Consider the following 26,969-nt stretch of genomic DNA (forward strand, 5'->3'; position numbering starts at 1 on the left):
AGAATCTTGCATTGTTGGCCGAAGCTTTTATTATAAAAAAAAAGTTTCACAAAGAATCAAAACAGTTTCAAAATAGAGAAGTCGTCCAATCACACCAGAGTAAGCTACGGTGTTCCACAAGGCTCTGTCCTTGGACCACTGCTTTTTTCCCTTTATATGCTACCCTTAGGTGCTGTCATAAGGAAACATGGCATTAACTTCCATTGCTATGCTGATGACACCCAACTATACCTATCCATGAAACCTGATGAAATTTTACATTTACCCAAGATAGAAGCTTGCCTCCATGATGTTAAATCTTGGATGGCAAACAACTTCCTGCTCCTCAACTCTGATAAAACTGAGGTTATGCTTGTAGGCCCCGATCAATTGATAACTTCACTATCTACCCTTCTACCCACACTCAATGGCTTCCCAACACCCAACACTAACATCAAAAACCTTGGTGTAACTATCAACCAAGACCTCCTACTTGACTCACACATAAAACAGATCTCAAAGACATCATTTTTTCATTTACGCAATATTGCCAAAATTAGAAAGGTCCTATCCCTCCAAGATGCAGAAAAACTAATCCACGCATTTATTACTTCCCACCTCGATTATTATAATGCTCCCCTGTCCGGATGCAGCATCAACACAATAAAGAGCCTCCAACTTATACAGAACGCTGCTGCTCGTACACTCACCAGAACTAAAAAAATATGAACACATCACACCGGAACTCGCCTCTTTGCATTGGCTCCCCGTCAAAAGTAGAATCGATTTCAAAGTACTCCTGCTAACATATAAAGCCCTAAACGACCTGGCTCCAAACTACCTTAAGGAATTAGTCGTCCCCTATTGCCCTCCAAGGCTGCTCCGTTCCCAGAGTGCAGGCCTCCTGGTAATTCCAAGAATATCAAAAACCACAATAGGAAGCAGAGCCTTTAGCTACCGAGCCCCTCTCCTCTGGAACAATCTCCCTGCCCCCATCAGAGATGCAGACACCGTGCCTATATTCAAATCAAGACTTAAGACATTCCTATAGCCAAAAGTAGTCGCGTCAACAAACCCATCACCTGTCAGCCACCCAGACATATCTGAACACAAATATTGTTCTAATAAAAATCTAAATTAAAATATGTGCTACAGACAGCGCATGTTGTACCGTGTAGGAAGGCCTTTACGGTTCCCGGGTACAGCATACGGCGCGTGTTGCGACTGTCACCAGCCAAATGGGCACTGCTGCCCTGCAACCCTAACAAAGCTTACGACTAAAATCTCCACATATACCAAACTAAACAAAATGCTCAATGCCAGAAAAACTAAAATATATCTAAACACATGCAATACCCCCCTAATCAACAAAACTGGGCTACAGACAGCGTATGTTGTACCGTGTAGGAAGGCCTTTACGGTTGCCATGTGTTCTATTCTCCAGTGTAGTCCCCCTCACAATGAGGATTCTCTTACAGTCGAATCTGGTCCAAGAACAGCGACTGAGTCTGCTTCAGTCTACTGTAGGTTGACTCTTTGTTTGGTCCAGGTGCTCAGACCAGTTATATGGGAGGGGAAGCATTTCATGAACTCATAGATGACTGGAGAATGAGAGAAATGTCTCTATGGGGTTGGGTCCTATAGCATATTGTCAACCTCAACCCCGCCCAGTCCTCTCTGTCCACCGACACCCACAGCTCCTCAACGTAACCCAGTCCTCTTTGTCCCCCGTCTCCCTGCTTTTAAAGAACGGTCCTTAGTCCAGCAACTTGTGTGTGTGACCACGCATGCGTAAGGGAAGGTGTGTGTGAAGTATTACATTTAAAAAAAGAGGAATCATGGGTGATCTTTTCCTCCTGTTCACGGACGCCGTTTCAAAATGTCTCCTTTTGTTCTGTGTCGCTGTTGATGGAGCATGCTCTCTTTGTGTTTACACACTTCTTGCCAAAAACACAAGACCCTGGCATTTGGCTCAGACATGTGCAGGTCAGTCTGTCTGTATATCTGTCTGTCTGCCTATCTACAACCCCCCGCCCCTCTCCACTTCTCAAAGCATGACCTCAGTCAGCTCAGGTTTGTGTTTATTTTTTATGTTTATATTTATGGAGTGGCATCCTGTGAATAGCAACAGTGGGTGGGACGGCTATTGTTTGATATGTTTGGTCCTCTTCTAAAAGCGGTATGAATGTATTCTTCTCTGTTTATCTCCACAGAGGCACACTGTTGTTTGGGTGTTTTCATTTTTTTTCCCTGTGTGTTTATTTTGGTCTGAATAGTTTGTTGTTTATGTATTTATGCCTTTTGTTTATTAGTACCTGGTATGTTTTGGTCTCAAATGCCATGCCTCAACACCTTGCTTGCATTTCTGTTGTGAAGGATCCTTGGGAAGAGTGCATAGAGAAGCCCAGCTCATTGTGAAGGAGGCTCCAACGTCAGCTGCTCAGAGAAGCTTAGCTCTTCTGCATGAGTCATTCCCCCTGTACCTGAGAGCAGGCAGAAGCCTAATCTGGCATGACGGGCGCTGGCTGGCTGGCCTCCCTGCGTTTGGATCGCCCAATTGTTCAGAATATCAATTGCTCTTTCGATCGCCCCAAAAATCCACCCACCCTAATGACTCACACAAAGACAACAGAAAGCACACTCATACCACAAAATATAACTTGTGGGCACATTTTGTCAGAGCGACAAAGCCAGCTTGCACAAAAGGAGCTTGACATTTTATCCGACTGACAGACAGCAGTGTATGGCAAGAGAGGAGAGGTTTTGACAAAGACTGGTGTCCATGGAAACCATTTAACCGAGAATGGAGGGGAATTTTTATATATTCATAATTAACCCTGTTAGGGGGAGGAGTAGACATCCAGGGCGGAAAAACCTACATGTCTGCATCCGTGAGTGTTGTCGTCTCTCTGGGGTATCCACCCGTGTGTGTGTGTGTGTGTGTGTGTGTGTGTGTGTGTGTGTGTGTGTGTGTGTGTGTGTGTGTGTGTGTGTATGTCAGCACAAGCACTGTGAGGAATTTAGACACATACAAATACTGAATTTTATGCATATCAAGAACATTGCAGCAAAAAAAATATGTCAGCACAAACACTGTGTGGAATTTAAACACAATCAAGAGAAGACCACTGAGGCAGTAGCACCCTCCTTTAGCTTTCCCTGCACCAGAAATGTCCGCATCCTCCCCGCAAATATTGACCTCAGTGCCTACTTAGCGCTTGTGTGTGCATAACTACGAATATATGAACATATATGCACAGCCACATCTGTATTTGCATATCTGTAGGTGTGCACCGTACATTTTGCTAAGCCATGACCCACTGTTGCCAAACCAGCTGATAACCAACCTATGAGGTTACTGTTTTTATTTATTGCATTTATTTGTGGTTGTTTTGTCTTAATTTAACCTATTCGCATTCTACTCTCTAAGGGTGCACTGAGACATCATCTCTCTCCAGGATTGAGTACTAGCACTGAGCCTTCTTGGTCTTCAGTGATCTTGGTTGATCTCTTGGTTGAGGTATCATCGCTCTCCAGGATTGTTTGGAGGGTTTATTGTGTGAACGATGCTGATAAGCATTTATTATGACCGCCGCACCGATTTTCTGTCAACGATTCCCGGGACACTGAAACACCGGGGTGCACGAAATTTGGTGGGCATGTAGCCCCACTAGATTAGCTTGGAACCATTGATTTTCGTGTTGATCTGTTGAACCCCTGTCGGACTGGAGCCCTTTTAGAGAGGGTGGGGCGATTCAGTTTTCTGTTCAGCAACAAGTCCAAAACCGCAGGGCTTAGGAGGACCACATTTTTTTTTGTATGTTTGTCTTAAGAGGCCACGTCAACCATTCCACTACCACTTATTTCATGTATAGCGCCACCTAGTTACAAATGAAAAAGCAAAAATGGAGTGTTGTAAAACATTTTAATTGTAAGTTGACAAGGCCAGAACTGCACGAAATCGGAGGTGTGGGATCATTATGTCACCTTCTGACTGCACGTTAAGTTTCGTGGAATTCCGTTCACGGGGGGGGCATGCAATAAATTGATTTATATGATTATACACCAACTGGCCTGTAGGTGGCGCGACACAGTTTTCTTCGAATATCCGTAGGGCCTTGGAGGGCCAAATTGTTCTTGTATGTTTTGTGGCATCACGGTGGGCCAGCTTGTAGTGGGGTGTGGCATTTTCCTGGAGGACTGGCTGCCACACCACAAGATGGCCGCCAGTCAAACTACATCCCCCACAATGCAGCAGGCACCCAGGTGTAGGTGCTTAATTGAAGGAGCAGATAAGGCAGGTGGTGCCTGTTGTGTGAGAGAGAGCCAGAGAGAACAGAGCGCACCTGACGTGCGTTTGAAGCGTGCGTCGAAGCGCTTGGTAAAGCGCAACAGGAAGGGAGAAGGTTAAGCCCAAGCCTGAAAGAACCGGACTGCCTACTGGAAAACCGGCCGCCAAAGGGAAGTAAATTGAAGTTTGTGTTACTTTAAAATCCCTGAAGGAAAAGGGACAAAGAACATTTTGTGTTTGGACATTTAAGTTAGGTTTGAAGAACCAACTTTTTCCTGTGTTTGAAGTGATGCCTTAGTTGTACCTGTTTGCGTTGAGTTTTCGGAATTAAAACCGTCTTTTAACCTTGCCTGCCGACTGATTCCTCAGTTAACTACACTGCCCACCCTGCAACTTGTTACACATGGTGGAGAATGCGGGCAGGGACAACACGGGCTTAAGTGTGGACGAGTGGCAGAGAAGACGGTGAAGGTTTCTCTCAACTTTCAAGCAGACATACATTCAGGAATACAGACTTCACACAAAGGAGAACCGAACACAAAATGGAGGAACTGGTGAGGATGCTGGTTGAGAGCCAGGTGGCCCAGCTTGAGACCAGTAGAGCCTTACTGCAGATGCGGCTGAAGGACCATCCGACTGAAGCTGACCTACAGGAGGCTGCGAAGAAGAACGCCCGTTCTGGTGAGTTGTTTGCGAGAGCCGAGGAGAGGCTAACCCAGATGAGGAGTGCTGGAGCGTTTACTGATCTGACGGCCACAGGGAAGCGTCCAGCAGAGGCGTTCAAAGCGCAGGTGGTCCTAGATGTCAATGAAGATGATGATGTCTATGAGGACCATGATGTCAGTGATGACGAGGGTGAAGACGACGGTGATGAAGACGACGTGGGTGATGGTGATAAAGAGGTTGATGATGAATATGCTAAGGAAAAGCTTGCAGATGAAGATAATCCTGATGAGAGCGAAGCAGGTGAAGAGGACTCTGATGACTCAGAAGAAGTCACACCAGCTAACAAGGAAGCTCTAGCCCAGTCTGCTACCGAGGCAGACCCTGCTCAAAAAGAGTTGGGGGAAGACCACAACGGTGCCGGGGCAGATAACCCAGAGGACAGTGCACCAAAGGAGAAGAATAAGAAACAGAGTGAAAATGAGGCAAAGAGCAGGGTGAGTAGATGGGTTCTGAACCACCATCTGTTTAATGTCTCTGTCATTCACAGGCCAGGATGGCACCATGGAGAAGCAGTTGACCTGTCCCACTGTGATGCCTTTTGGACTAGTTTTATCCTGCCGTGGGCGTCAGGTTTGGGGAGAAGGATGTGTGGCATCACGGTGGGCCAGCTTGTAGTGGGGTGTGGCATTTTCCTGGAGGACTGGCTGCCACACCACAAGATGGCCGCCAGTCAAACTACATCCCCCACAATGCAGCAGGCACCCAGGTGTAGGTGCTTAATTGAAGGAGCAGATAAGGCAGGTGGTGCCTGTTGTGTGAGAGAGAGCCAGAGAGAACAGAGCGCACCTGACGTGCGTTTGAAGCGTGCGTCGAAGCGCTTGGTAAAGCGCAACAGGAAGGGAGAAGGTTAAGCCCAAGCCTGAAAGAACCGGACTGCCTACTGGAAAACCGGCCGCCAAAGGGAAGTAAATTGAAGTTTGTGTTACTTTAAAATCCCTGAAGGAAAAGGGACAAAGAACATTTTGTGTTTGGACATTTAAGTTAGGTTTGAAGAACCAACTTTTTCCTGTGTTTGAAGTGATGCCTTAGTTGTACCTGTTTGCGTTGAGTTTTCGGAATTAAAACCGTCTTTTAACCTTGCCTGCCGACTGATTCCTCAGTTAACTACACTGCCCACCCTGCAACTTGTTACAGTTTGTGTCAAGGGGCCATGTCAACCCATACCATAACCAGTCATTACATGTATAGCGCAACCTAGTTAAAATTTAAAAAGGTGTTTTAATCAAATACATGTCAAAGTGCTTGAAAAATTACCAAATTTGCCAGGGACATCAAGCCTGTAACAGTCCATCTTCGGTAGAGTTTTTGTCCATGGATGGAGCAAAATGGCTCTGTAGCGCCCCCTAGAACATTGCAAAAACCCCTGCGCATTGGGGTTATTTTGGTTGACGGAATTCGGTACACGTCTTCATCATGCTTAGACGCACAAAAAAGTCTCTCGACGCCATGGTGGCAGGTCCACAGGAAGTCGGCCATTTTGAGTGGAAGATGCGTTTTGACGGCGTTTGCACACCTCGCATCTGATCGAAGTCCTCCGAAAGCTTTAATGGTCACGCCTTGAAATGTGGTCCGGCTACTCTTCAGCCATGGGCTACTAAAAGTTATATTGGGTTTTCTCATTAGTCGGAAGGTGTGGGCGTGGAAGACCCTCAAACTTTGCCAACTTGTTAGTGCTTGCCACAAAACACAAAGTCTCTTATAACTGTTGCGTACATTGTGTGATCCAGAGACAATGTCTTAGGGTGGACGCTGGCCCGAACCCGTACATATGCCTGTACATATGCCTGACTGATACCACCTATAGCGCCACCTGTTGGTGGTTGGAAACTTCACTTTGTTTCCACACCTCTATGTTAACAAACTACATTGCAAAAGATAAATATACCAAAACAATCCACGAAAAAGTAGTACACAAAACATTACATTACCAAATCATCAAAATCTATCTAAAATAATTCCTTTAATACATAAAAATGAAACACAAACCAATTTACACACACAAAACACATAAAAACACACAAACACACTGACAACCATGACTCATTCTGTGTTAAAACCTACTGAACAGTTCGGCGGTCATATTTTGTAACGCTTTGCGTTACGTCTAGTTACTGGCAGCTTTTGTGATGTCTATGGTCATTTAAGATGTTTCATTGGGTTGCTCTTATGAAAACTTTGTTATCTTGATGAACTCACAGAGCATATTCTACAGCAACACGATTTGTACATGATCAAGTTCTTCCAGAATGCCAACATCTGTCACGCAGATCAGATGTCCAGATGCACTTTGTCCTGAAAGGTTTGCCAACAATGTTTTGACAGCTCTGTGTTTGATTTGTTAAACCAGTAGGCTAGCTAATTCTTTAGCCAGTTTTTGTAGTCGGAAGCGTTTTTTTACTCTATCTTGTAGTTTAGTTTTTGAAAGCAAAGATGAACTGAGGGAAGGAAGGTTTGCTTGCACATGTCCATAGGAAAGAGTTACTTTTTTGTAGAGAAAGATTTTATTCCAAAAAACTAGTTTTTGTATTTTTGGTTTTCGAGGTCGGTCACTAGGAATAGCATTAAAAGTTGTCCAAGTCGGCTGAAAGGACTAGACAGTGTCTATGGTTGATGTGATCACAAGTCATAACCCATTGTGAGTATAGAGGGAGGTGGGTCTGGGACGCCAGACATCACTGAGTCTTCTGGAGGTCACGGTGTCAGGAGCGTTGGGACAGTGGAAGCAAGGCAGAGTGGGCCTGGGGCCCGAGCTGGTAGGGGCCCCTGAGGACAGCTGATGATGTTAGTCCCCAGCAACAACAACTCCTTTAGAACCCCCCTGAAATCTATGATTTTGTGCAGAAGAGTACAATAACATGAACAACGAAACCTCCTAGGGGATCCCCATACCATTAGCTAGGAGTTTCGTAATGAGGTAACACCATGAAATGCTACTGCTACTCGAAACAAACATGGAGGTGATAGGAGGGGAAGAGGAAAAACAAAACAGTGGTTGATGAGAATCTATTGCACTGACTGAAGTAGGTATGGCAACGGCTTAATGTGTCCCTGCAGTTCTTTACTGTATGCTATTTAGCCTGCTAGGTGTCTTGTTAGGAGTTTGCATTAACCTTCTGGCTGCTACGGTACACTGTTTTTAATAACCTGTTTTTAATGCGTAAACGGCAGCTATTGTATATAATATGGTTGTGTACAAAGCTTTAACATAGCCTAGGATGTAGCCAAGGCTGTGGATTAAGAATTCAATCAAATTCTCTTATCAAAGCTGGCAGACCAAATACAACTATTTTCTTAAGGTTCTAAATGCATCTCAATAAGTAGGCCTCGTTGTCTCCACAGATTACAGGCTTACTCAAGATCAGTTCCTAACCCAATATGAATACAATGACTTGCCTAACAAAATATCGTATTACATTATTCTGTTTAAGGTGTCAACACACACACATTTGTAACTATTACAATTAATATATATGTATTATTTTCTAGCCGTTCCTTCACTTTCCACCTCTTGTTCTGGGGCCGTATTCACAAAGCCTTTTATCTTACCACTAGGAGTGCTCCTAACTCGCGCTAAAACCTTTTACGTAGGAGTAATTTCTTAAAAGTGATTCACAACGGCTCTGAGACCTACTCATACTAAGGATAATACCAACTCCTAAGCTTAAGATAAAAACTCCGTTGCTATGGATGACGTCGCTTCTCATGCACGAGTTTAGAAGGGGTGAGGACGGTGATTGGTTGTTGACAGGCTCTCTCATTAAAAACTCATTCGTGACGTCTCTCTAACAATCCCACTATATCGACTGAAAATAAGAGAATAACCTAGGCTTCAAATTAAGTCATATTAAATAGTTATGGACAGTGCAGTTAGCAGAATGCACACGCATGATGACAAGTTTGTGCATCCAACGGGAATGACACTTAGCACGTTAAGAGAAATATAAAGCGATCAATATAAAATATGGCAATTGCATGTAATCAAGGCAGTAATAATTAAAGCACCCAGCAAACTGTTAGGATATTATATTTCCAGCCCTTGACCACTTCAAATATCAGCACATACGGCCCTTCAAGCCCTCCAATCTTAATTGATCAAAGCGAAACAAACGTGAACCGTAGCCTAGGCGAAAGCCTACTGGTCCCAGGACCAATAGCCACTGTCACCCCAGCGGCATCCAGCTGGTAAGTTCTCAAAAACCTGCGACCGCTCTGCGTTGAAATGCACGAGTCATCGGTACATCCAGGCCACGGTGGACGAATTATTGTAATGTGTGTCCCGTCACTGGACATTCCTGCGATCGCCATGGAATTTACTTTGATCTTGTGTAATTGGCGATTGTCCAAAGGCAACTGGATAAACTGTTGGATGATGTGGGGTCTACAGTGCGTTGATAGTTTGATGAATTAAACGGCTGACTGATGATTCCCAGTGTCATCATTTGCGTTTTCCCGAAGCCAAATAGGTTATCTTTATGTTTCCAAACATTTTACTTCGGGACACATCGTTGTTTAAAGGCGTCATTGCATCCCGCGCTAATTCTACGACAATATTAATACCTTCACGGTTTAAGCAATGTCTTTTATCAATTCCAAGTCGGCTGCAGCCATCTTACGATATTTTGTGAATAGGTCTTAGTGATTTAGGAGTCCTCATGAGGAGTTTTAAGCTGTCCTAGACTTAGGTGCTACTTTTAGGGATAAAATATTTTGTGAATTGCTCTTAGTAAAAAAAATTAGGAGTCCTACATTTAAGACTGACACGCCCATTATTTTTAGGAGTTTCTCCTAAATTCGCCACTTATGAGCTACTTTTAGCCCTAAGATTCTTTGTGAATACGGCCCCTGATGTATACATGCACAACCATGCTGGCCACTACACAAATAAAGTATGCACCTTATTCCGTGCTAATGTCATGCGTGGCCTGTCCTATATTCCATTCTGCATTGAGTTTACTCAGCGAGCTATCGCTTGAATAACTTAGCTATTTACCACATAGTTAGCTAACGTTAGCTAGCTAAAGATTTTGGAGCTCATTGGCAAGGCGAACGGGAGGTTTCAATCGAAAATTACCAGATTTTCCTTAATAGTAATGCACATACAGTCAGTATAATTTTCAAGTCATCAACTTTTAGAGTATAATTCAAATTGTATTGAACAAACCTCCCAATGATAACAGTATTTAAAAAAAAAATAAAAAACTCAAAATGCAGTGTTCCAAATTATTATGCAGAGTTTCAAGATATTTTATAGGTTGTAAAGAACTCAAAATTGTCATTTGTTAAATTTGCAGCATTAGGAGGCCATATTTACTGAAATCAAAAAAAGTTTTAATCAAAAACATCTTAACAGGTCAAGTTACATGTTAACATAGGACCCCATCTTTGATATCAACTTCACAATTCTGGCATCCATTGAACTCATGAGTTCTTTGATTGTTTTCTGCTTCAATGTCTTCAGGATGCCAAATAGCCTCCCAGAGCACCAGATTGGGTGTGAACTGCCTTCCAACCACATAGATCTTTTGCTTGATGATGCTCCAAAGGTTCTCAATAGGGTTAAGGTCAGGGTAAGATGGGGGCCACACCATGAGTTTCTCTTCTTTTATGCAAAGAATACCTCTGGGGCATTGGCTGCTAGAGCCAATGCCCCAGAGGTATTCTTTGCAGCATGAGGGGGTGCATTGTCATGCATAAATATGACTTTGCTATGGAAGGCGCGGCTCTTCTTTTTGTACCACGGAAGAAAGTGGTCAGTCAGAAACTCTACATACTTTGCCGAGGTCATTTTCACACCGTTGGGGACCCTGAAGGGGCCTACCAGCTCTCTCCCCATGATTCCGGCCCAAAACATGACTCCGCCACCTCCTTGTTGACGTGTTAGCCTTGTTGGGACATGATGGCCATTCACCAACCATCCACTACTCCATCCATCAGGACCATCAAGGGTTGCACGGCACTCATCCGCAAACAAAACAGTTTGAAAGTTAGTCTTTATGTAGACCTGAGCCCACTGCAACCTTTTTTGCTTGTGAGCTGAGTTGAGGGTTGGCCGAATAAGGTTTAAGGACACTTGCAAACCTCTTGAGCATCCTACATCCTGAAGTTCGTGGGACTCCAGAGGCACCAGCGGCTTCAAACACCTGTTTGCTGCTATTCAATGGCATTTTAGTGGCTGCTCTCTTGACCCTACGCATTTGTTTGGCAGAAATATTCCTTATCTTGCCTTTGTCTGAACGAACCCACCTGTGCTGTGAATCAGTGACAAATATTTTCCCCGTCCAATGATCATGCGCAATTCTTTTGGAAATATCCAATGTTGTGATACCTTGACCAAGGTATTGCACTATTTGCCGCTTTTCAGCAGCAGAGAGATCCTTTTTCTTCCACATTTTGCCTGAAACATGTAGCTTGCTTAATAATGTGGAACATCCTTCTTAAGTAGTTTTCTTTTGATTTGGCTCACCTATCAAACTAATTATCTCAGGTGTCTGAGATTGATTTCAATCATTCAATTAGCCCTGAGACACAATATTACCCATGACTTTAATTGAAAAACTAAAAAAATGAATGTTTATGACCCTTCAATCCAATTTGCATAATAATGTGGAACGCGGTGTACATTCGACTGCCCCTTTGAAGTTAAGTTAACGTTGGCTAATATATTCTAATACCTAGTATTAGCTAATTATCATTGACAGTTACTAGCTCATTTACCGTGCATACATTGCAGGGCTGTAAGCTTTCAGGTGCCTCTTGTTCAATGTTCCCTCTAAGCTGCGCGCGCGCGGCCGTGCAGGCCAGTCAAAGTGTCCGCGCAATAGATTTTTCAGACCACGCACATTTTTCAGACCGCACAAATTTTTTTTTTAGGGGTTAAAAATCTGAGCATCGAAGGGGATGTAGGCTAGGTAATAAACATTTAAAATACTGACATGTCTGACAACCAAGCCGTGCGTTAGAATGTTTACATACAAAGTATCCTTTAGCGCTCTTGGCGGGCTCTGCTCCAGCAGTTATTACCATGGCGAAAAGAAAGGCAGAGCAGGTGCCGCAGAAAAAGGTCTGCCTAACGTTTAAACATGAGTGGATAGATGAAATAGTCCAAACTGAGGTAGGATAAAACTTTCAGACATATTTACATATGAAGAAAGGAGTGGCGTGATCTGCAAATTCTGCTCGGAGGCAAACACGAAAAGAGAGTTCGCTGGTGGGAAAACATGCAGTAAACACAAGTGACATTATTCTGTTTGTCCGTAAAATTTGAGAGCACTTGGATGCCCCCTTACCTGAAAATGAGCTGAGTTGTTTGCCTTTGAGCCGGATACGTTGGGTGGTGCAGTTAGTGAATTTGATCATGGTCTGAATGACGTGACCAATCTGGCGAAAAGGTTCGAAGCGCTTTTGGAGGAAGCATAATATGCGGCCCCAGGACGCATTTGTCAACAATACAACAAATTCAAGTTCATGGTTAATGAAAAAAGGAAAAGCTGGCTGCTTAAGTAATTTTCTGATATTGTAACCTGGTCGCTGAAAAGTGAGCTTTTTCCAGATCTGGTACAACTTCTTGACATTTGTGGCACATTCCAAGCATCTAGCGCCGACTGTGAACACGGTTTCAGTCTAATAAATATCACTAAGACAAAATCGTGAGGCGAGAGAAGATTTGAGGAAGACATTTCCAATATTTTCAATTAGACCTATTAGGTATTATAGATCAAAGTGATCTTGATTACTGCAACAACATTTTGACATGTTTAGTCAGAAAGATGTGTCTTCCATAGGCCTGCAGACAATATGAGCCACACAGCCAGATAGGCCTATCTCCCTCAATGAAATTAAAATTACTTGTTTTGTAGCCTAGTTTGTTACAAACCACTCCAGTTATAAAATTATTTATAAAGGCTACTTTATAATTGCTATATATCTTGTAAAGCACTGCATTAGCATTTTTCTTTAAATGAAGTTCCACTTAAATGCTGTACCTGCTGAGAAATGACTAAACACCTTGGATACTTTTATTTTGTATATACTATGTAACTATATATATATATATATATATATATATATATATATATATATATATATATATATCTCATTATCATTCATAACCAGTGAACCAGTCATAACCTCCCTAAACCTTATTTATTTTCAACCAAAGAGCCTATAAGTTCAACTTAACTGACTGGTAAAACACCATCAATAAAATGTTCCAAAGTCCAGCCATTATAAAGGATATTGAATAAATATCAACCTTGTAGACATATTGATGCATTTGCTGTCATATCTTTGAAAACCTATTGCTAATGCAGGCTCGTGGTCATTTTCGGCAGGTTGCGTGGACGAACTGCTCACAGTGCTGAAATGTGCGCTCAGAATAAAAAATATTTGCTCAGTGCTGAAAAAAATTAGAGGGAGCATTGCTCTTGTTATCTTCTTCTTTTGAAGCCAAAAGCTTTCTCTCCCGTTATTGCGGTGCATTGTGTTTTATTTTCTGTCAAATTACAATTAAAGAGTGTGCAGATATGTATTCTTCTTTTTATTCCAGTACTTGAGTTAATTCCAGAGTGCTTGAACTTGAACGTTTGTAAGGACGTCACTTGCATGTCTGGGTATATCAGGGAGTGGAGGGATACAGGACCGGGCAACATTAAACCAATGATGTTGGGTGCATGCAAGTTTAGAAAAAAAAAAATATTGTGACTTAGTCAATCCACATCATTTACGAAAGTTAAGATAGATTTAGTCTTAGTTTTTATTTTCAAAGATCCGTTTTCGTCACGTCTTATACCTCGTTTCCATCGTAGCCGGCCCAGTGCTGGAGCCGGAGCCGGTGCTGGAGCCGGAGCCGACTCCTTTCAGCACTGGCCTGCGTTTCCACCGCCGGAGCCGGTTCCAGCACCAAAACTAAACGTCATGGAATGTTATGACATGCTCCTATGGTTACAGTTGTGAGTTATTCACGAGTGGTCTTCTTCCAGCGAGAAGGCAAATTCATTTCGATAAAAACTTGAATTATGTTTAACTTTTTAATACCATGTAGTACCATACAACCTAAAGTTAAAGTTCTGTTTACATGGCCACGGGTTTCTGTATTTCCTCACGTAGATCAGACGAGTGGCAATGCAGTTCATAACCGGAGTTGACTAACTACTACACTGATACTAACCAGTTGCTAGAACAACCTTAGCATTACCTTACAGCAGCTAGTGCTAGTTAGCTTGCAAGTACACGAACTTGCTTAGTCAAGAGCTATTTTTTTGTTTGTTTTCAAGTGGCACGTCTTCTACAGTACACACAATACAAAACCAGCACTACATCACGGTCTCAGTTAATGATGCAACTACGAGTTTTCTAGGAGCAGGCAATGCAGCTCATGATGGGAGTTGACTATAGCATAACAACTGTAGAAGTACCTCACGACAGCTAGCAGCTAGATGCTACAAGAACTTGCTTAGTCAACTTCTAATTTCAAGTGTAATATCAAGTGAAAGCTTTTTTAATTAGTTTTAATGTGTTTGTTATTAGGTCTGTTGTCCTTTTGAACCCTGCTATCTCCGACTCTCCTCGTATTCCCTCATATATTTTAGCTTTCCTTACTGACTTTTCAATTTTGTCTTGCATTCCTGTTGATGGCTGAATTGCTATCGAAGTATTTATTTAATCCGTGGTCCACTACTGGATCGATTGTCCATGTATGTTGTCACCGTTTTCACTCATCATCTTGAGTAACGGCTGAAAAAAAATGGCGGCGGAAATTTCTGTTTCTGGTGAGTTAACTCCGCCCACCTCTGTGACGTAGTTGGTGCCCGATTTTGGGCCCAGCAATTCCAGGGAGCCGGGCCGGTGCCCGATTTTCAGCTCCGGCACCAACCCGGCCCCGGTGGAGATGCAAGAACTGGTGCCAGATTGGGCACCGGCCCGGCTCCGGCACCGGGCCGGCCCCGGTGGAAACAAGGTATTAGTCATGGGAAAATGGTTGTTAAAGCATATGCTTCGACCCAATCTCAACCTTTCCCCTAGCCTTGGTCCGAGGATACCTCACAAGAACATAAGACATGGCATGGTCCGTACAATATGTAGGATTACAGTTTCGAGGGATGTGTAATGACCCAAGGTTAAGGTCAGCTTCACCACATTGAGTACATGACTGTGGTCGTGTCGATCCATTATTGATAAACAATACCTATGTGATGGCTTTTATGGAATCAAGAACTCCAGGTGTGGATGGTCGGCTTTCAGTGTATTTCGACTCAGAAGCATTCCTCAGCAGGTCCCACCACTGGAAGCCCTCAGGCCAGTCTACAGTACTGGGCTTAATTAAGGGAGATGAGACCCTCTAGTCAGCCCCACATTGGACATGTTTTGGAGGAGCCATCCATGTCCATGGTATTCAGCATGTCACATAACAGAGGGCTTGTCTACGAGAGAATAATCCTCAGTTGGATGCCTTTCTGTTGTCATGTTTTAGAGAAACACCATGCCTCTTCCTCCTGTTGCCTCCTCATGCTTCAGCCTTGGCTCTAGAGTGTCTCAGTAGCAGGGACGTGCACAGGAGTGGGCTAAAGTTGCTCGGGCAACTGCCCGTTTGCCCTCCTCATCTGAAGTTGCCCCTCCGAAGGAAATATATATATTTGCGATCAGGGGACAGGGGTGTGGCAGCAACGGTTAGTGAGAGTTTGAAATTAAATTGGCAAAATTTGCGATCAGATGCAAGGCGTGGCAGCGGCGGTTACTGAGAGTTTGAAATGATATTGGCAAAATTTGCGATCAGATGACGGGGGCGTGGCAGCGGCGGTTACTGAGAGTTTGAAATTAAATTGGCAAAATTTGTGATCAGATGACGGGGGCGTGGCAGCGGCTGTGTTGCCCCTTTTTTCCAGGGCAGAGCAACTTCCCTTCAAAATTCCTGTGCATGTCCATGCTCAGTAGTGTCCATATTCCTTGTGCGTCTTTCTTGAGTTGAGTTTCTTGGTTTGATTTAGGTCAGTAAGGTGTACATGCCTTAGTCACTCACAAGGCTGGGAACCTGATCTGCATGAGGGTCCAAAACAACTCATTTGATGTCACTATTGTGTCTATTATGTCCTTTAAGTAGAAGTCTGTTTGGCTTGTAGTGGCTGTCATTTTCCTCAGCATTAGTACTGATATTCAGTTGTGAATGACCAGATCTAGCATGTACAAACAAAGAGTAAATGTTTTTATGAATCTGTACTAGTACACACTACACCCCCTTATACTGTGCCATAAAGGTGAATAAATAGAAAAGAAAACTTTGCTCTCTTTGAAACGTACTAGGTGTTGCAGTTTTGTTAGTCGACAGTTGTCTTTTTAGATCTTAATGCTCCTGTGAAGGAAGTAAGAGTTGGGAATCAGAGACTGGCATTGGCATCTTTTAAGAGGTAGCCCACAGCAGGCAGTGTCCAATTACCTGTATCAGGTGGGTGGCATGATGTCCTGTCTTTACTGGTTTACATATCAGCTGGACTGATGGATAAATGTCCTCTCCAGAAACTGATTGTTGGACTTCAAAATCAAATAGATTCTTTTTGGCATTTTCCAGCTATTAATGGTAATTTGGATTTTAAAGGAAGTTGTCAGTATACACAGAAGAGAAATGTGCCAGAACCTCTTTTAATCCCTGAAATGATCTAAGGGGTGGGTTTTTTTCTGGATGCACTCACCATATGCCAACAGCACATTTCAAATCTCCAGGCCAACTGTTCCATACCTAAAGCTGTGTGTGTAAGTGGGGAAGCATCGCTGGAAATGGATGTGTTCTGTGTGTGTATGGGGGGAAGCATCGCTGGAAATGATGTGTTCTGGGCTATAATGCTGCTACTGTTCCTCCTGATGCTGCTGTTCTGTCACTCTGAGCATCTCTGAAGGCTGCCTTGATGTGGGGACCTATCCAAGCTTGCTTTTCCTTTATTCACTGTGAAGTCTGTTTCTCCAGCTCTCTTTCCTCTCCTCTCCTCTCCTCTTCTCTCCCCTTCTCCAGTTCTTGCTGCTATTCTCTCTCACTCTCTAGCCAATTCTACAAGCTGCTCTGACAAGTGACATGTATACTTTTTTTCCTTTCATGGAAGTGTGCAAATTTTAAAAACATACAGAAAACTGTTGCCCTCGACGACAAATAATTTATGAGAAGAGCCTTTTTATGTCATTCTCTTCTCACCCTCTCTGAATTGACGGCCTGCGAGAGGAAACTTTGCACAGAAATGTCATCTTAGAGGATCGACGGTAACTCGCTATGTTTAATTCAGAGATTGCGGAGCAGACATTTTATTATGGCAGGCTGGTTGCCAGGACGGGCACCCGTCACATTCTCCTCTGCATCTGAATAATCCCTTATGATACTCGGTGGTAATTTATATTTTCATGGCATCCTCATTCAGCTTTGAAACATCAAAAACACCAAAACCGAATCCCTCCTGCATTCTGACCAGTTGTATTCCATCACTAATTGGCAGCATTGTGTTGGCAGTATGCATACAAAACTTTTCTTAGAGCAGCATTTCTGGGTATGATGGTACATTGTTGTTTTGGTTCTTCAAAGGAACACGTCACCATTGATTTCTCCTCAGGGTGACAACTCATTTATAAACAAATATAGACAATTACAATGTCTGATGTGTGTGACAATTTCTGACACACACGCTCTTTGTCACTTGTCGCATGTTGTTATGTGAGCAAGAGCGCTCCTTCACACTTTCTGCACCTTGTGAGTTAAGCCTACTAGATGTGGGCTACTATGACAACCCCCCCTCCTGTTATCATGTTAGATTGCCATTGAGAAGACTCCTCAGAATTCCGGCTTTGCTTTTACACTGAACCACACAAGGCTGGCATTCTGCTGCCCTGGTGAGGGTTCTGCTGCCCTGGTGTGGGTTTGTGGGTTTGCGGTCCAGCAGCAGGAGGGTGCCCTTCAACATTGCGGGCACCGAGCTGAGCAACGGGCTAAATCCACTGCCCATGAACTAAAACTTGTTTAATACCATGAGCATGTCTAGTTCATGTGTGGTGGACTTTGCTCATTGCTTAGCACATTGCCTGAAATTAGGGCCCATCATCTGTGATGCCATGTTCAAGACCACTTGGAACTTGGATGTTTTGAGCTCTGAAAACTGTACTAGAACGCCACTTGAATCAGAGCGGTGACTGAAACTTGGAGAAAAAATATCCCTGGTTTCAGTGAAGTGTGACATTTTAATCAATTTGCCATTGCTATCAATATAACTAAGAACCTTTAACTATAACAGAGACCTTCACTTTATCAAAGGTTCAAAGCTTGAAGATGCTTAAAGAGGCATTGTGTTGTCAAAATTAAGAAGAAAAATGTCGTACCTAATTATTGGTACCCAGCAGATCGAAGGAATATCCACTGTTGAGTCAGCAGCACATTTTTGTGTTTTAAAGTTTAATTTTAAATGAATTAAAGTCGGAGCTGGGACGTTGGACGTTTCATATTCCGAAATAAACTAGCCTACCTGTTACTTTCAAAACCAATGAACTAAGTATCAGCATTTTGGTTAGCTGCTAGGCTAGATCACATTCCTGTCACACCATGGCAGAACAATAATAGTCCCCCATTTTGTGTGTGCACCTTTTATACAGAATGGCGAGGTGGAATAAAGGCGCAACCTTTTCCACCTTGAATGGGCTTTATAAAAGGGACTGCAGTCACACACACAGAGTTCACACACTCGCATGAATCGTCCTGAAAACTCGACTTGGACACATACCCTTTCTGTCACAGATGTGCAAGATTTAAACTCACACTTGCATAGCGCAGTAGGGCATTATCAGTAAACACATATTTAGACATTAGGCATGCACACTCCCATCCTCCTATGCCCACGCAAACACACACAGAAAGCCTCCAGAAAGCCCATCCATCACAGCCCACCATGTCCCTCTGGATGACACTAATGCAAGGACACAGTTTGACTGTGACACTTGGGAGAGACGCATGAGTACTCTTAGGCTTTTGCTCTGCTGCTTTGGCCACAGTCAAGTTTGAAGACACTTTGCCTGTGGTCCTGTGTGAGAGGGGGAGATATGTCCACAGAAGCTCCTAGGTTCAGTCACACACTGGCTTTGCACTGAAAGTCATGGGATTGTGTTGTTGTGAAGACTTTGATGTTTAGCTCCCCAAACCACCTTGTGCTCTGAGTGTCTGTATGTGGGTTGATATGCTTGTGTCTGAAAAGCATCACGATGTTAAAAACATATTTAATTAAATGTATCACATTGCTGCTGTTAATGCAGTTAGCATGTCCAAACGTGGCAGAAATACAGCCTTGTTTTACGGAGTTGGGTGGTTGTTGCCGTGTGAACAGTCAACTGCCCCAGATTTCATCTTGTGTGGCTCCCGTGGGGTCAGCCCAAGATAACATTTCCCCTTTTTTGCTCTTAATTATGGATGATGATAATGTAAGGTCTAATTAATGTCCATGTCATTAATGTGCTGTGACACCCTATCTCCCCCGGTGGCACTTCACATCCCTTCACAGCCCCCCCACCACCACCCCCTACCACCCCCACTGCTGGACGCTGATTCTGTTCAAGGCGGTCGCCACTCTCCACTCCCGAGCTTTACTAAGTGTCTGCCTTTATCTTTGCTCTGTGTCCATTTGCCTTTTTGAATAGTGTCTTTAGATTCTGAGGGTTCTAATGTGTGCTGCAGTGCTCAGTTGAATGACTAACAAGAGGAGCAGCTCCACCATGTTGAAATGGAACTCACAATCCTGTGGGTTGAGACTTGTTCAACAGCAGATATTTGAAATCTCCCCTTTTCTCTCAATATCTCTGTTTTTCATGAGTAGAAAGGTGAACCATGAGATAACCCTCGGGGTGCTTGTGTTGAGCTGTAGGGGAGTTGTAGCGACACCTGCACAGTGTTTCATTATCTCCCCTCCTGTCCTTCTGTCTTTCAGGAACGTGAGAACGTCCTCGTGGAGTTCAACCATCAGCAGCTGCTGGAGTTCTATCACAAGGTCACTACCTGCTCTTTTGCTGTTTTTGTTTCATGTGCCCAAGACATGATTACATTCTTGTTACAAACTGTCAGTTTTCTTCTTTGTTTTTTTTTATTCTTGCAGCTGGAGATGATCCAAGGTCAGTTGGACTCGCTCACATGATGTCACCTCCCCAGCCCCCTACATCCAGTGGAGGGAGTGTATGCTGGGCTATCAGTGTGCTGAGAAGGAGAAACGGACAATTGATGAATCATTGTATAATTATGTGAATTGTTCTTCTGAACAGCTCTTGTATTTTATTCATTTTGTATTATGACCCTGAAGTTGAGTGCATTCTTTATATATAGAAAAATAAATAAGACTTTTTTTTTTCACTTTCAGTGTCATGCGTGATCTGTTTTTGCCATTTGGTGGCCTATTGTATGGTAGTGCTTCTGATATCAGATATGTAGTTCTTTCTCTTCTTATATCAGATATGTAGTTCTTTCTCTTCTGATATCAGATATGTAGTTCTTTCTCTTCTCATATCAGATATGTAATTTTTCTCTTCTCATATCAGATATGTAGTGCTGCTCCGCTGTATGTGTTAAACAGTGTTTTTGTCTAGCAGGTGACAAGCTTTCACAAGTGCCTCTCATAATCTCAGCCATCATCAGATACAGTCTAGACTCTAGAGCTCCAACCGGAGGTCTCACCCGCCCATCAGGGGATGAGGATTCGGGAAACATCACAGGACATGTGGCGTCTCCACAACGATGATGCCACGATGAGGAGCCGGTGTTTTATAAGCATGGCTTCATTAACGCTCTCATCTTGTTCATCAACTGGTTGTGATCCCTTCATACTCTTCGACAGAAGGATGACACTTTTGGTCAGACGTGACATCCAGTGTGTTGGTATCCATCTGTAGGTATGGCACGGTGAAGCTCTTAACCTATATTGTGACTGCAGAGCTCTGGAAGCGTGCCTTTCAGATAATGTAACATGCTGCTAATCAAGCTAACCTCCCACACGTGTCGGATGTTAAAAACAATGCATGCATTTGCATTTTTTCTCAGTTTTTCCTTTTTTCCTTTTCTCCTTCTTACCCCTCTGACCTGAAATAGCTCAGATTTAAAAAAGAGAGTGAGTTCAACCTTGTTGTCAAGATTTAACACCCAACACTCCCGTCTGAAGACAGCTGCCATCTTAGCCCAATTTACACCCCATCCCCACCACATGCCCCCCCTTACCTCACGAGCACAAACACAGACGCACACACGGAGCCGGAGGCAGGACCACGTTCCCCAGCAGGCGGAGCAGATGGAGCCTGGGAGGCAGCAGCGTAAGAGGGGCCGTGCTGAACCGCTCCAGCAGAGCATACACGCAGCTCTCAAAATGTGTACCTTAGAACGCTGTGTGATGCACACTCATACAGTCATGCATGCATGAGATCGTTGACGTCATGGTACGTGCTAAACCTGAGGAAATTAGGATTGTGGGATTGAAGGATTAGGAAACAGCTTGTGTATTTAATTTATACTGTGAAATGTTGCCTACTTGACTGTTTAGTATAGAAACCTAATAGTTGGATTTATCAACCATAAGCCCTAAGAAATGGACGGTCTGCAGGGCCCTCTGTCTTGAACTCCATCTCAAGATAGATGTGGATAAAGCTGTGGGTCTGGAACACAACGGTGCTATTTTAGTCATGTTTAAAGCTTATTCATTGAAATGCCTTGCTGCATCAGAAGGAAAAACCACGACACGTGAAAAGATGCAGGAAAGTCTTTTGTGAAATGTTTTGCTCACTGAAATCTCAGGATGCTTCTCCATTGATGGCTGTGTTTCTATTCACACAGCAGTCACATAGAGGAGAGATCAAAAGGTGCACATTGACAGCCTTCTTCTGTTGACATGGAAACATGGTTGTGCCCAGTGCCATGGTCCCCCAGATATTTGAATAAAAAAGTGTCTTATGTCTAATGATTATTTTTACTATTATTATTATTATTATTATTATATTGTTACTATTGTTATTTTATGCCCAATAGGCCATATTTCTTAACTTGTAACCAGGCAGACGCTATCAAAATAAGTGTGACTAATGGCGCAGACAAAGGAGAAACTACACTAAGAATTTGATTCTATTCTTGAGGAATGTACTTTGTTGTGGTCATAATCAGTAGTCTGACTCACCATAAAGTCAACACAGTGCCTTTCATACAGGCAAGACGAGCCTACATTTCCATCTAGGACCGCACAATAAGACTGGATTCATCTTAGTGCCTTACTCCAAGAGCTGTTTGTTACTGTGTGTGTGTGTGTGTGTGTGTGTGTGTGTGTGTGTATTTAAGTGCTGCCCAACAGGGAGCGGGTGTTGGCAAAGTGTGTTACCATGGCGATGTGAAGCCTGTGATGAATGAAGTGATGCAACAGTAAAAGTTGAGAGTCAATCCACAGCCCAGCCGTGCCGAACCCACACATGCCCACTCAGTAGCAATGAGTGAAGGCACAGCCCAGCTGTGACAAGGTCAACACTCGGTCTGAGGACACACACACACACACACACACACACACACAAACACACACACACACACACACAGTGCTGGTCCAGACTCATCAGCCCTTTTACACAGCCAGCCTGTCTGCCCTCTTCCCCCCAGTCCCACAGGAGTCGCGTCCAAACAATGGCTCCTGATGCAGCCATGTGCTGCGGGGCAATCACACACACTCATGCTTGAAATCTCTGCAAAACAGCTGAAATCGAGAGCACTGGCGGCAGCCACAGGCTGAAAAATAGTGGCTATTGTTTGTTGTAGAATTGCAGCCAAGCGATTTGAACAAGCCCTTAAGTGTCCAGCCAGCGTCCTGGAGAAGATGTCTCCCTCAGTGTCTTGAGACACACTGTGCCACCAAGCCAGCACTCATCATCACGCTTGAACACAGCATACTTTCATGCACCACTTTAGGTTGTATCTCTTCTCTCCTCTACAGTCTTTTTCCTCTCTTGCACAGGTTTTGTGAGATTTTAGTAGTGACTTTGACATGGATTTTAGCGGTAGATATGTGTACTATTTTCCCTCCTGTGTGTGTGTGTGTGTGTGTGTGTGTGTGTTCTGTAAATAGAAGGCCGCACAGATGGATGAGTTGGAGGAGCAGACATGCCAAGTTGGAAGAGAGAGAGAGAGAGAATGAAAGAGAGAGAGAGAGAGTGGACCCGTCCTCCCTCAGCACAGTATGGCACCAGCAGTACACACACACATACTGTGTACCCTGCAGGCCACTCAATCAAGCCCTGACTAATTTTATTTATTTGTTTCCACTATCCAGGCTGCGGGCTCAAGCTGGGCACCCCTTGTGGTGTGGTGTGGCGCTACATGGAGCGGAGGACGACATCATAGGGTCAGGACTGACTGGCTTTTTCCAGGAGGTGGAGAAGGCGCGTGTGGTTGGGAATGGGGCTCCATGTGCCTCCACATTGTGGCTATGGATAGCTGGGGAAGGAGCAGAACTGTCCAGCCCACTTCAACAAGGCCATTTCTATCATGCTTCCAAAGACAAGCACGCTCCTCACCACATACGACATTCCTGGGACAAAGGCTTCACTCAAAACACTTCACAGGACTGGCCAGTGGTTCTTCTCCAGGAGGTGGATGAAGCATGTTTCATTGACATGTTATGGTTACCTGCTGTTCCGTCCTGTCCTTTACCTCCTGAATACTGCTGCAGCTGTGGTTCGGCTGGTTTCTAGTTGCTCACCGATCCACCTGTATCCTTTTCCATCTTTGGGATGTATCACAAACACACAAGATTTTTCAATTCTGCTGCCAATTCTTTTCTATGTGGAGCCATGGTTCAGACGTCTAGATAGACGCAGCCCAAAGTTCACACTGAGAATGTTCTGGATGCAGACGTGTAGATAGACACAGCCCAAAGTCACAATGAGAATGTTCTGCAGTTCTCAAGTCATAGAACCCTGTTCATGCAATTAGGCTAATTGGAAATCACAAGTGTACTCAATTTTGTGCATTGAATTTCCACTTTGGGCCTTGTAGCAAACGATAACGTAATAACGGCCAATAACGGCCAATAACGTAATAATTTAAATGTAATAAAACCAATAACGTAATAAATAGCCAATAATGTAATAAAGTTGCTGAGCCAATAACGTAATAACTTTTGGTCTAAGTTATTATGTTTTTGGCAGGTTATTACGTTATTGGCCTGTATGTAATAACTGAGCCAGACAGGGGTGGAATGGGATACATAGCTCACAGAATAAATGTGAGACTTGGTTGAATGTCCCAAGCATGGACATATCTTGTTTTAGAGAGAATTCTATAATTCGTGATAAAATTTCATTTGGCAAGTATTGAGCTCCCGGCTCATTGCCAGCATCCACAACGTCAACTAAAGGAGACAGAGAGCCAGGTTCGCTGTCAGACAGAGGGACAGATTGAGACACTCTATGCATCTCTGCCTCCTGAATGGCTTGAATGTAAGGGAGAGTAGGTCCATCTAAACTCACATAATGTTCCCCCTGTCCTTCAGCAAAATGTCCAAGAACCAAAAGAGGCAAGCAAAGACAGCAATACAGGGTGTGTGTGTGTGTGTGCAGGGTTGGACTGGCCGTTGGGCATACCGGGCGTTTGCCCGATGGGCTGACGTGCAATATGGGCCGACAGTCCCGAATTTTTATTTTTAATTTTTTTCCCCATATAATGGTCTGACCGTCTGGCCCACGAAAGTAGTTCATGAGCGGCCCTATTGACACTGGGCTGGCCCAATCACATCCCCTGGGCTGACCCAACACCAACCCCTTTCGATTTGGACCTGCCTACATAATGCATTAGGACGGTAAACAAACTCAGCGTGGCCCATGGCCTTGACACGCGCACGCTAGTCTGCGGCCCATTGGCTGTCTTCTTTAGTGACTAGGGGCTCGTCCAATCATATCACCAAACACCTTCTACCTTTAGCTTGGTCGGTGCACAGAAACGCATGTTTCACTAGAATCCTCCAGTCCAAAATGGAGAGAAAGCGAGAAGGGGGTGCGGAGAAACTGCAAGATAAGAAGAGGCTTGCTCTTCAAGCCAACGCTGCCAAATGTGCCAAAATATCGGAAATGTTTGCCACGGCAGGGCCACCATCAGCTCCCGTGGATGACAGTGATACTGGTGGCGACAGCCAGGGAGATACGATACAACGACCTACGGTAAGCTTACTGATCATGAATTAAAACGTCTCTAAAATATGTTTGACTTAGGACCTATGTTCTATGGCCAAGTTCGTTTGCATTGTAAATACAAGACAAGTCTGTAGCTGTTGCTAGCCCTCAGCCTACTCTACTCTGAAACAGCCAGCCGTTAGCCTACACTCTATGTTGTGTGTTTGAGTGGTGGGCTAGCCCGTTAGCCTATTGGTGCGCGGTGCCATGTCAATGTTCCGAAAGCCAGTATTCCCAAACCCTGGTATTCCGAAAATATGCCAATTTGTCCAGATACCGAATTATGATAGCCCGTTATACACTCCAGTTTGCCCCCCCCGAAGTTCAGGGGTGTGGTTCAAACGTTAGTGCCACCTCATCAAGCGCGTTTCCTACAGGAGGAAATAGACTCCCTTCTAGGAAAGGGAGCAATACAGTCTGTACCTCTCGGAGACGAGAACAAGGGGTTCTTCAGTCGCTATTTTCTGGTTCCAAAAAAGGACGGAAAATATCGACCGATCTTAGACCTCCGTATTCTGAACAAAGCTTTAAAGTGTATGATGTATATTGTATTGAATTTAGATTAATTAAGACCACCACCTTAACACACAAACTCTTGTTGAACTCATAAAGTAGTAGGTTCAGTGACGTGCGGTGAGACAGCTGTCTTCTGTAGCGTCTGCGAGCCCGTGAATCGATGTTTCGTTGGAATCATGATTTAACGTTGTTGTAGCGGGAATACAGCAATGCTATTTTCTAATTGGCAGGCCATATGTATGATTCTAGCCTTCGCTAAGCACTGAAGCGACTGAAACGGTGAATTTTGATCACATTCAGCAAAGTAAACAGGTAAAACGGGAGAAAAATAGGGCGTCTTTAGGCCGTCCTGCCTACAAGTAGGGCGTCCCATTTCTTCTTATTTTTTAGTAGACTATAGGGCAGACGCCCTGCTAGCTAAAAGCCTGGTTGGTGTAGACATTCGAGAGACCAAAAAGACTGAAAAGGTGTGTTATCGAATTTAGTGGGCCGGTCTGGTTCAAAATGCCTGGGCCGATTTTTTTGTCCCAGTCCGCCCCTGTGTGTGTGTGAGAGTGTGTGTGTGTGTGTTCTAGCCTGGGTGAACCCACCCGAATCTGCAAGCAATTTAATGTCGCTTTGTAGATCAGACTGGCCCTAGCACAGTTTTGGCCGATTCGAGAATCCTAGAGTAAAAGTAAAGCTCCGCTTATGGTAGCCCGACGTGTGCCTCCAAAAAATGTTACCAGTCAAGGCGACTGAGACCAATGGAGACGGTCAGATAATTCCTGCAACCCCTAGCGTTCCGGCAGTGAATTGCAATACCATACTGAAAACTGCAACGCAGAACTTAGAAAGACTCCATCAAAGCGCCTGCATGGTCACAGAGTTGGATACACAGAGTACTATAACAGAACCCTAAGAGTGACATATTAATCCAAAATGACTCTAAATTGCTCCTGTAAGGCCTCCTGTTGAGGGGGGGTTTAGGGGGGAGGGGTATCTGTAAGGTCGGATATTTAAGCATCTGTTGCAAGATGCAATATTAAGGCTAAGTGGGACACTTTCTGTCCAGATATTGAAGATAAAATGAAGTGATACCTCAGTTATTACATTATTGGCTCAGTTATTACATTTTCAAAGGTTATTACGTTATTGGCCAAAAGTTATTACGTTATTAGCTCAGCAACTTTATTACATTATTGGCAGTTTATTACGTTATTGGTTTATTACAATTAAATTATTACGTTATTGGCCGTTATTACGTTATCGGTTGCTACAGGCCTGTATT

General features: G+C 43.9%; 1 protein-coding gene across 1 annotated transcript in view; it reads left to right on the forward strand.

Moving 5' to 3' along the window:
- The window catches only part of commd10 (COMM domain containing 10), a 57,475-nt gene extending 37,127 nt beyond the window's left edge, over nucleotides 1-20,348 (forward strand). Inside the window, exons 6-7 of the mRNA XM_080854545.1 lie at nucleotides 19,933-19,992; nucleotides 20,098-20,348. Coding sequence (XP_080710671.1) covers nucleotides 19,933-19,992; nucleotides 20,098-20,136 — 99 coding nt within the window. The 3' untranslated portion in view covers nucleotides 20,137-20,348. The remainder of the gene's footprint in view (nucleotides 1-19,932; nucleotides 19,993-20,097) is intronic.
- Nucleotides 20,349-26,969: the final 6,621 nt, after the last annotated feature.

The sequence above is a fragment of the Sprattus sprattus genome, assembly GCF_963457725.1.
Source record: "Sprattus sprattus genome assembly, chromosome: 16".
Classification (NCBI taxonomy): Eukaryota; Metazoa; Chordata; class Actinopteri; order Clupeiformes; family Clupeidae; genus Sprattus; species Sprattus sprattus.